The sequence below is a fragment of the Anomaloglossus baeobatrachus genome, unplaced genomic scaffold, assembly GCF_048569485.1.
Source record: "Anomaloglossus baeobatrachus isolate aAnoBae1 unplaced genomic scaffold, aAnoBae1.hap1 Scaffold_603, whole genome shotgun sequence".
In the NCBI taxonomy this organism is placed as follows: domain Eukaryota; kingdom Metazoa; phylum Chordata; class Amphibia; order Anura; family Aromobatidae; genus Anomaloglossus; species Anomaloglossus baeobatrachus.
In genome coordinates this window covers 113,403-126,042 of record NW_027444968.1, presented here as the reverse complement: position 1 = coordinate 126,042, position 12,640 = coordinate 113,403, and the positions used below count along the sequence as shown (strand labels likewise).

Genomic DNA, 12,640 nt, shown 5'->3' with positions numbered 1-12,640 from the left:
CCACAGGACTCCCTCCAACTGCTCTAGTTGCGCAGAAGTCAGGTGCTCCCGATTCACCCCCATCTGATTAATGATCACACATCCATTACATTCTTCAGTAGGATAAATGGATAGACAGCATCCACAAGGCACAGTTCATCCAACGCGTTTCGACATAACGCAGTGTCGTAAGTTCTTATTCATGTCTATCCATTGTTAAAGCGATGAAAATAAAGGAAAGTTTTTAATTCATCTGCCTGTGATCCACTGGATTTTCGTTACTTTGTATCTGCTATTATCCCCTTGTGCCTGGGATTTCCGTGCAGGATCAGCTGGTCTACTCCTCAGACTTACACACCAGAGAGGTGAGCTGGAACACGTTTCTTTTTGCATTCTTCAGTAGGAGGTTCGGGTCCCTTTACTTCGACCGCAAATGTCCAGGATGACTATCTATCTGGGCGCAATTCAATCGCTGTCTTGTCAGGCACCAGTCTATCCGGCACGAACCGTTCAGCCAGGATGGTCCCAGCAGGGAGGATGATGGCCTAATCAAGCACGTTGATGCATCTGACTGGCACCCGTCCATTCTTCACAATAGCCAGCGACCGGGCCACGTGAACCTTAGCAAACGAGGACTTCTCTAAGGCTGGCTCCAGTAATACTTCGAGTCCATTCAGTCTTTGTGCCGCCCCCACTGGCAGCATTAAGAGTTCCTCCTGTCGAGGCACCAGCGAGATCGTGGCCCGTGATGGCACTCGGACCAGGCCCACCCAGCCCCCTGGGTCTGCACTTTTCAGCAAATTACAGCTCAGCACTAGACGATGTAAGATCCTCTGAGTAGGTCGGTGGCTTGTAGCACGAGCCCAGTATTGGGGTCCCTCACTAGCGTACATCTGATGATTGAGGTCTCATAGAATGTTCATTCAGAACGTCACCTCCATCCCTCTTCTAGGGGGGTGGTCCACCAGCACTATCCCTTTCTGACCCAGCTCTTAGCCAAGCAGTTTCAAGTGCATCCACACAAACCCTTTCACCATCAGCTGGCCATTGTTAGCAGCGGTAAGTCTTATCACTCGGCCATCTTCGGGAACCACTAGTTGACTGAAGTATCTCTCATACACTTCTAGAGGCATAATGGTACACTCGGATCCCGTATCCACCAGGCATCTCATCTTCCGACATTCAAATTCTGCTTCTAGAACAGGGCTGCTTGTGAATAAATCTTGCTCATCCCGTCGAGGGCTTGGTGGGAGTTGGGCCACTGCTGGTCGCCCTATCACGGCAGTGGCTGGGAGTTTAACGCTGGCGGAGGAGTTTCAAGGCATGCAGGCCTCTGGTAGTATCGGGAGATGTGCCCCCGCTGCCCGCACCGTCAGCAGGTGAGTTCTCTCTGTGGACGTGGGCCCCGAGTCATTCAAACAAGGCGGCCTGACCGTCAGTGGAGTCACCATCCTCGAGGAGGCGGCAGATGGTCCCTCTGGGGGGGTAGGGGGTCGACTCAGCTTTGATTTTTGACACCTCTAGCTTTAACTCTCTCAATTCAGTACGCAGAGCTTGTACAATCTCTACCACACCCCCTCCTCCTGCCATGGACGCTCGGCCTCCCTCTGTCTGTGTGCTGTCCACAGACCTCTCGACCACCAGAGCAGACTCCTCCTCCCTTTCCACCGCGGCCCGGTAGGTCTACCAGAAGGATATTTCCGGTGTAACCCGGGCCATCTCCAACATTTTGTCTCGAAGGAGCCTATTGGCTAACCATGTGATGAATTGATCCCAGAGCAAGCGGTCTACCTCCGGAAATGCCCTCATGGCCCCTGAGTTTAGTCACTGCACCTTGTTCAATATCTCCTGCAGGGTATTGGAGTACTGCAGCAGAGACTCACTTTCTTTTTGAGGGCAATTAAAGAACATGGATCGAAGCTGGGTTACACGGGCCCGTCCTCCCAAGCTCCCCTCTAACAGTTCCAAAATTTTCTCTAGCGTATTTCTTTCAGCCTCAGGGCGTACCACTACCATTTGCCTAGCATCACCTTCTAACGCATTTATTGCCAGCTCTGCTCGTAACGCAGGAGCCAGGTTGCACATCCGCATGATACTCCGGGACCCTCTCAGCCCAATCCTGTAATGCCATGTTATGCTCGTCGTATTTTGGCATGTGCTGGAGTAAAGCTTCTACCGACACATACCCACCCTCATTCGCCGCGGCTGCCAGGGGAGCCGCACCCAGCATGGAGGTTGCTGATGCGGCAGGGTCATTTCTTTCCCTGCCTCCGTCCATAAGACACTGGATCCTGCCGACTACGCCAAGTAAATGTAATGACCGTAGGTCCGAAGAGAATCCAGTGGGTCACAAACCAAGACAGAGGCAGAAATAAACAGGGCTTCCTTTACTGGGTTGAGAATGAGTACGATCCGGAATAAATAATGATTGACTTAAGAACCCCTCAAAGCACCACAAAAGTGCAATGAACACACTCAGCTTTAGCCGGAATCAATGCCCCGGGCTCAGAGTTCCCGGTTATGTGTATTACCTCAGGAGCCGGGAATAAATTTACCTCCTCACCAGGGTGAACAACGAAAAACAATGAACTATAAAGGCAAGAGGTGTAAATGCAATGGGGGCGTCTGAGGGAACCTCTGAGGTAACGCACGAGTATAACTTATCACCACTAATAACAAAGCCGTACATTTTACCAACGTTGGTTTTACACTGAACACAGGGATACCCGGGTATCCTAAAGCTATGGTACCGTTAACTTCAAGGGACGTTTCACACAGGCCTGTGGTCCGAGTCCGCTGTATATAATTCCAAAGAATGAAGAAAAAGGACACACAAAAATCTTCTTCTTGCTCTAAGGATGTCTTCACCCCGGTCCTGCCACGCAGGGACCCCGGACGTAGTCGATATTAGCCATTACTCCACACAGAACACAGTCTCAGGCCCACAGCGCTGTAGTAATCCTCAGACAGAACATGGCTTCCCCGGTCCAGAGAACAGCCCTCCCCTCAGGAAACTGGAGCTCCTTTCTCTCACACAACACGGTCCAATTTCTTCAGCACCGCTCCTGGTTCTTTTGTGAGGAAAAGATAATGAAAAGAAAAGAAAAAAATGGTGTCCAACAGTCTCTGATCTCTTCCTCACACAACAGTCTCTGATCTCTTCCTCACACAACTGTCTCTGATCTCTTCCTCACACAACTGTCTCTGATCTCTTCCTCACACAAGTGTCTCTGATCTCTTCCTCACACAACTGTCTCTGATCTCTTCCTCACACAACTGTCTCTGATCTCTGTCTCACACAAGTGTCTCTGATCTCTGTCTCACACAACAGTCTCTGATCTCTGTCTCACACAAGTGTCTCTCTCAGGCAGCCCGGGCTCTGCACACTTTCTCTGAGGTAACTCTGGCATCTACAGGGTCTCTGACCCAAAACCCTGCTGATCAGTGCAGGCAGAAGTCACAGGGTCCTAGTGCACGGCTGACACCATCACATTTCAGACTCTCACACGTGTGTGAGGTGTCAGCCCTGAGAACCGGCCTGTATACATGTGTGTGAGCCCTGACAACCGGCCTGTATACATGTGTGTGAGCCCTGACAACCGGCCTGTATACATGTGTGTGAGCCCTGACAACTGGCCTGTATACATGTGTGTGAGCCCTGACAACCGGCCTGTATACATGTGTGTGAGCCCTGACAACCGGCCTGTATACATGTGTGTGAGCCCTGACAACCGGCCTGTATACATGTGTGTGAGCCCTGACAACCGGCCTGTATACATGTGTGTGAGCCCTGACAACCGGCCTGTATACATGTGTGTGAGCCCTGACAACTGGCCTGTATACATGTGTGTGAGCCCTGACAACCGGCCTGTATACATGTGTGTGAGCCCTGACAACCGGCCTCTATACATGTGTGTGAGCCCTGACAACCGGCCTGTATACATGTGTGTGAGCCCTGACAACCGGCCTGTATACATGTGTGTGAGCCCTGACAACCGGCCTGTATACATGTGTGTGAGCCCTGACAACCGGCCTGTATACATGTGTGTGAGCCCTGACAACCGGCCTGTATACATGTGTGTGAGCCCTGACAACCGGCCTGTATACATGTGTGTGAGCCCTGACAACCGGCCTGTATACATGTATGTGAGCCCTGACAACCGGCCTGTATACATGTATGTGAGCCCTGACAACTGGCCTGTATACATGTGTGTGAGCCCTGACAACTGGCCTGTATACATGTGTGTGAGCCCTGACAACCGGCCTGTATACATGTGTGTGAGCCCTGACAACCGGCCTGTATACATGTGTGTGAGCCCTGACAACTGGCCTGTATACATGTGTGTGAGCCCTGACAACCGGCCTGTATACATGTGTGTGAGCCCTGACAACCGGCCTGTATACATGTGTGTGAGCCCTGACAACCGGCCTGTATACATGTGTGTGAGCCCTGACAACCGGCCTGTATACATGTGTGTGAGCCCTGACAACTGGCCTGTATACATGTGTGTGAGCCCTGACAACCGGCCTGTATACATGTGTGTGAGCCCTGACAACCGGCCTGTATACATGTGTGTGAGCCCTGACAACCGGCCTGTATACATGTGTGTGAGCCCTGACAACTGGCCTGTATACATGTGTGTGAGCCCTGACAACCGGCCTGTATACATGTGTGTGAGCCCTGACAACTGGCCTGTATACATGTGTGAGATGTCAGTAATATTAGACACTCACCTGGCACATGTCTGACACCCAGTTGTTCTCAGCCCTATCCGCCATCCCATGAACAATGAGGCACGAGGCTCGAGACGTCCGGAACGTAGAACTTGTGATGCTGGTGATATTGTTACCACTGATGATCTAAAGTGAAAAAAGAAGAAAAAAAGGAAGGAATCCACGAAATGCAAAAAATAGTGACAGCAATAAATATAGGGAAGATAGAAGAGACAGCGGTATTACCAGCACCAGAGACGGTGGTATTACCAGCACCAGAGATGGCGGTATTACCAACACCAGAGACGGCGTTATTACCAGCACCAGAGATGGCGGTATTACCAGCACCAGAGACGGCGTTATTACCAGCACCAGAGATGGCGGTATTACCAGCACCAGAGACGGCGTTATTACCAGCACCAGAGATGGCGGTATTACCAGCACCAGAGACGGCGGTATTACCAGCACCAGAGAAGGCGGTATTACCAGCACCAGAGACGGCGGTATTACCAGCACCAGAGACGGCGGTATTACCAGCACCAGAGACGGCGGTATTACCAGCACCAGAGATGGCGGTATTACCAGCACCAGAGACGGCGGTATTACCAGCACCAGAGACGGCGGTATTACCAGCACCAGAGACGGCGGTATTACCAGCACCAGACACGGCGGTATTACCAGCACCAGAGACGGCGGTATTACCAGCACCAGAGACGGCGGTATTACCAGCACCAGAGACGGCGGTATTACCAGCACCAGAGACGGCGGTATTACCAGCACCAGAGACGGCGGTATTACCAGCACCAGAGACGGCGGTATTACCAGCACCAGAGAAGGCGGTATTACCAGCACCAGAGACGGCGGTATTACTAGCACCAGAGACGGCGGTATTACCAGCACCAGAGACGGCAGTATTACCAGCACCAGAGACGGCAGTATTTCCAGCACTGGAGACGGCAGTAATACCAGCATCGGAGAGGGCGGTATTACCAGCACCAGAGATGGCGGTATTACCAGCACCAGAGACGGCAGTATTACCAGCACCAGAGACGGCGGTATTACCAGCACCAGAGATGGCGGTATTACCAGCACCAGAGACGGCAGTATTACCAGCACCAGAGACGGCAGTATTACCAGCACCAGAGACGGCAGTATTACCAGCACCAGAGGCAGCGATAATACCAACACCGGAGATGGCGGTATTACCAGCACCAGAGACGGCGGTCATTCCAGCACTGGAGACGGCAGTATTACCAGCACCAGAGACGGCGGTAATACCAGCACCAGAGACGGCAGTATTACCAGCACCGGAGGCAGCGATAATACCAACACCGGAGATGGCGGTATTACCAGCACCAGAGACGGCGGTCATTCCAGCACTGGAGACGGCAGTATTACCAGCACCAGAGACGGCGGTAATACCAGCACCAGAGACGGCAGTATTACCAGCACCAGAGGCAGCGATAATACCAACACCGGAGATGGCGGTATTACCAGCACCAGAGACGGCAGTATTTCCAGCACTGGAGACGGCAGTAATACCAGCACCAGAGACGGCAGTATTACCAGCACCAGAGACGGCAGTATTACCAGCACCGGAGGCAGCGATAATACCAACACCGGAGATGGCGGTATTACCAGCACCAGAGACGGCAGTAATACCAGCACCAGAGACGGCGGTATTACCAGCACCAGAGACGGCGGTCATTCCAGCACTGGAGACGGCAGTATTACCAGCACCAGAGACGGCGGTATTACCAGCACCAGAGACGGCGGTATTACCAGCACCAGAGGCAGCGATAATACCAACACCGGAGATGGCGGTATTACCAGCACCAGAGACGGCAGTAATACCAGCACCAGAGACGGCGGTATTACCAGCACCAGAGACGGCGGTCATTCCAGCACTGGAGACGGCAGTATTACCAGCACCAGAGACGGCGGTATTACCAGCACCAGAGACGGCGGTATTACCAGCACCAGAGGCAGCGATAATACCAACACCGGAGATGGCGGTATTACCAGCACCAGAGACGGCAGTAATACCAGCACCAGAGACGGCGGTATTACCAGCACCAGAGACGGCGGTCATTCCAGCACTGGAGACGGCAGTATTACCAGCACCAGAGACGGCGGTAATACCAGCACCAGAGACGGCGGTATTACCAGCACCAGAGGCAGCGATAATACCAACACCGGAGATGGCGGTATTACCAGCACCAGAGACGGCAGTATTTCCAGCACTGGAGACGGCAGTAATACCAGCACCAGAGACGGCAGTATTACCAGCACCAGAGACGGCAGTATTACCAGCACCGGAGGCAGCGATAATACCAACACCGGAGATGGCAGTAATACCAGCACTGGAAACGGCGGTCATTCCAGCACTGGAGGCAGCGATAATATCAGCACCGGAGACGGCAGTATTTCCAGCACCGGAGGCGGCAGTAATACCAGCACCGGAGGCGGCAGTAATACCAGCACCAGAGACGGTGGTTAATACAAGGTTTATGCTCAGAGAGCTGCAGACACATTGTCTGGCTATAAGGGTCTTACCTGGTATTTAGAGACGAGTTCTCTCGTAAACAGAAGGAATTTAGTGTTTATCTTCTCCGGGGACCACGGCAGAGCGGGGTGAGGTCTCTGGAGGGTCCCGGACCAAGGACTGGAGTCTGAGAAACAGCCAAGATGGTCGTAACAGACGTCTCCTCCTGCAAAGAAACTCCAATAATAAGAAAAGTGGTAAAGTAAGAGGCGGAAAGAGTGTGTGGGAATAATCTGTATTATTATACAATGTATCCAGTGCTATACACTAATCCAGACCTCACTCCACATATAACTGATACAATGTATCCAGCGCTATACACTAATCCAGACCTCACTCCACATATAACTGATACAATGTATCCAGCGCTATACACTAATCCAGACCTCACTCCACAAATAACTGATACAATGTATCCAGCGCTATACACTAATCCAGACCTCACTCCACATATAACTGATACAATGTATCCAGTGCTATACACTAATCCAGACCTCACTCCGCATATAATAACTGATACAATGTATCCAGTGCTATACACTAATCCAGACCTCACTCCGCATATAATAACTGATACAATGTATCCAGCGCTATACACTAATCCAGACCTCACTCCACATATAACTGATACAATGTATCCAGCGCTATACACTAATCCAGACCTCACTCCACATATAACTGATACAATGTATCCAGCGCTATACACTAATCCAGACCTCACTCCACATATAACTAATACAATGTATCCAGCGCTATACACTAATCCAGACCTCACTCCACATATAACTGATACAATGTATCCAGCGCTATACACTAATCCAGACCTCACTCCACAAATAACTGATACAATGTATCCAGCGCTATACACTAATCCAGACCTCACTCCACATATAACTGATACAATGTATCCAACGCTATACACTAATCCAGACCTCACTCCACATATAACTAATACAATGTATCCAGCGCTATACACTAATCCAGACCTCACTCCACATATAACTGATACAATGTATCCAGCGCTATACACTAATCCAGACCTCACTCCACATATAACTGATACAATGTATCCAGCGCTATACACTAATCCAGACCTCACTCCACATATAACTGATACAATGTATCCAGTGCTATACACTAATCCAGACCTCACTCCGCATATAATAACTGATACAATGTATCCAGTGCTATACACTAATCCAGACCTCACTCCGCATATAATAACTGATACAATGTATCCAGCGCTATACACTAATCCAGACCTCACTCCACATATAACTGATACAATGTATCCAGTGCTATACACTAATCCAGACCTCACTCCACATATAATAACTGATACAATGTATCCAGTGCTATACACTAATCCAGACCTCACTCCGCATATAATAACTGATACAATGTATCCAGCGCTATACACTAATCCAGACCTCACTCCGCATATAATAACTGATACAATGTATCCAGCGCTATACACTAATCCAGACCTCACTCCACATATAACTGATACAATGTATCCAGCGCTATACACTAATCCAGACCTCACTCCACATATAATAACTGATACAATGTATCCAGCGCTATACACTAATCCAGACCTCACTCCACATATAACTGATACAATGTATCCAGCGCTATACACTAATCCAGACCTCACTCCACATATAATAACTGATACAATGTATCCAGCGCTATACACTAATCCAGACCTCACTCCACATATAACTAATACAATGTATCCAGCGCTATACACTTATCCAGACCTCACTCCGCATATAATAACTGATACAATGTATCCAGTGCTATACACTAATCCAGACCTCACTCCACATATAATAACTAATACAATGTATCCAGCGCTATACACTAATCCAGACCTCACTCCGCATATAATAACTGATACAATGTATCCAGTGCTATACACTAATCCAGACCTCACTCCACATATAATAACTGATACAATGTATCCAGTGCTATACACTAATCCAGACCTCACTCCACATATAACTGATACAATGTATCCAACGCTATACACTAATCCAGACCTCACTCCACATATAATAACTGATACAATGTATCCAGTGCTATACACTAATCCAGACCTCACTCCACATATAACTGATACAATGTATCCAGCGCTATACACTAATCCAGACCTCATTCCACATATAACTGATACAATGTATCCAGCGCTATACACTAATCCAGACCTCACTCCACATATAACTGATACAATGTATCCAGCGCTATACACTAATCCAGACCTCATTCCACATATAATAACTGATACAATGTATCCAGTGCTATACACTAATCCAGACCTCACTCCACATATAATAACTGATACAATGTATCTAACGCTATACACTAATCCAGACCTCACTCCACATATAACTGATACAATGTATCCAGCGCTATACACTAATCCAGACCTCATTCCACATATAATAACTGATACAATGTATCCAGTGCTATACACTAATCCAGACCTCACTCCACATATAATAACTGATACAATGTATCCAACGCTATACACTAATCCAGACCTCATTCCACATATAATAACTGATACAATGTATCCACGTAAAATATATCTTTGTACCGTGTTAGCCAGTAGAGATAAAAAAAAATTTTTGTTTAAAAGAACAGAAAGTCCTCAGTGGTTGATACCTTTTAATGGCTAACTGAAAAGATGGTAATAATTGCAAGCTTTCGAGACTACTCAGGTCTCTTCCGCATACCATGCCTGATGAAGAGACCTGAGTAGTCTCGAAAGCTTGCAATTATTACCATCTTTTCAGTTAGCCACACAATGTATCCAGTGCTATACACTAATCCAGACCTCACTCCACATATAATAACTGATACAATGTATCCAGCGCTATACACTAATCCAGACCTCACTCCACATATAATAACTGATGCAATGTATCCAGCGCTATACACTAATCCAGACCTCTCTCCACATATAATAACTGATACAATGTATCCAACGCTATACACTAATCCAGACCTCACTCCACATATAATAACTGATGCAATGTATCCAGCGCTATACACTAATCCAGACCTCTCTCCACATATAATAACTGATACAATGTATCCAGTGCTATACACTAATCCAGACCTCACTCCACATATAATAACTGATACAATGTATCCAACGCTATACACTAATCCAGACCTCACTCCACATATAATAACTGATACAATGTATCCAACGCTATACACTAATCCAGACCTCACTCCACATATAATAACTGATACAATGTATCCAGTGCTATACACTAATCCAGACCTCACTCCACATATAATAACTGATACAATGTATCCAGTGCTATACACTAATCCAGACCTCACTCCACATATAATAACTGATACAATGTATCCAACGCTATACACTAATCCAGACCTCACTCCACATATAATAACTGATACAATGTATCCAACGCTATACACTAATCCAGACCTCACTCCACATATAATAACTGATACAATGTATCCAACGCTATACACTAATCCAGACCTCACTCCACATATAATAACTGATACAATGTATCCAGCGCTATACACTAATCCAGACCTCACTCCACATATAATAACTGATACAATGTATCCAGCGCTATACACTAATCCAGACCTCACTCCACATATAATAACTGATACAATGTATCCAGCGCTATACACTAATCCAGACCTCATTCCACATATAATAACTGATACAATGTATCAATGTATCCAACGCTATACACTAATCCAGACCTCACTCCACATATAATAACTGATACAATGTATCCAGTGCTATACACTAATCCAGACCTCACTCCACATATAATAACTGATACAATGTATCCAGTGCTATACACTAATCCAGACCTCACTCCACATATAATAACTGATACAATGTATCCAACGCTATACACTAATCCAGACCTCACTCCACATATAATAACTGATACAATGTATCCAGTGCTATACACTAATCCAGACCTCACTCCACATATAATAACTGATACAATGTATCCAGTGCTATACACTAATCCAGACCTCACTCCACATATAATAACTGATACAATGTATCCAGTGCTATACACTAATCCAGACCTCACTCCACATATAATAACTGATACAATGTATCCAGTGCTATACACTAATCCAGACCTCACTCCACATATAATAACTGATACAATGTATCCAACGCTATACACTAATCCAGACCTCACTCCACATATAATAACTGATACAATGTATCCAACGCTATACACTAATCCAGACCTCACTCCACATATAATAACTGATACAATGTATCCAGCGCTATACACTAATCCAGACCTCACTCCACATATAACTGATACAATGTATCCAGTGCTATACACTAATCCAGACCTCACTCCACATATAATAACTGATACAATGTATCCAACGCTATACACTAATCCAGACCTCACTCCACATATAACTGATACAATGTATCCAGTGCTATACACTAATCCAGACCTCATTCCACATATAATAACTGATACAATGTATCCAACGCTATACACTAATCCAGACCTCACTCCACATATAATAACTGATACAATGTATCCAACGCTATACACTAATCCAGACCTCACTCCACATATAACTGATACAATGTATCCAGCGCTATACACTAATCCAGACCTCACTCCACATATAATAACTGATACAATGTATCCAACGCTATACACTAATCCAGACCTCACTCCACATATAACTGATACAATGTATCCAACGCTATACACTAATCCAGACCTCATTCCACATATAACTGATACAATGTATCCAGTGCTATACACTAATCCAGACCTCACTCCACATATAATAGCTGATACAATGTATCCAGTGCTATACACTAATCCAGACCTCACTCCACATATAATAACTGATACAATGTATCCAGCGCTATACACTAATCCAGACCTCACTCCACATATAATAACTGATACAATGTATCCAGTGCTATACACTAATCCAGACCTCACTCCGCATATAATAACTGATACAATGTATCCAACGCTATACACTAATCCAGACCTTACTCCACATATAATAACTGATACAATGTATCCAACGCTATACACTAATGCAGACCTCACTCCACATATAATAACTGATACAATGTATCCAGCGCTATACACTAATCCAGACCTCACTCCACATATAACTGATACAATGTATCCAACGCTATACACTAATCCAGACCTCATTCCACATATAATAACTGATACAATGTATCCAGTGCTATACACTAATCCAGACCTCACTCCACATATAATAACTGATACAATGTATCCAACGCTATACACTAATCCAGACCTCACTCTCCATATAAAAAACAGAGAACAAGCTCAAAGTCTCCTTTGGTGACCATGCTCCGGT

At 46.6% G+C, this 12,640-nt stretch overlaps 1 protein-coding gene across 1 annotated transcript in view; it reads right to left on the bottom strand.

Moving 5' to 3' along the window:
* LOC142285655 (pancreatic triacylglycerol lipase-like) overlaps positions 1 to 12,640 on the bottom strand; it is a gene marked incomplete at its 3' end in the record, with an annotated part of 59,748 nt that overhangs the window by 39,424 nt on the left and 7,684 nt on the right. The window contains exons 4-5 of the mRNA XM_075333288.1: positions 7,249 to 7,403; positions 4,714 to 4,839 (exon numbers count right to left, since the gene is read on the bottom strand). Coding sequence (XP_075189403.1) covers positions 4,714 to 4,839; positions 7,249 to 7,403 — 281 coding nt within the window. The remainder of the gene's footprint in view (positions 1 to 4,713; positions 4,840 to 7,248; positions 7,404 to 12,640) is intronic.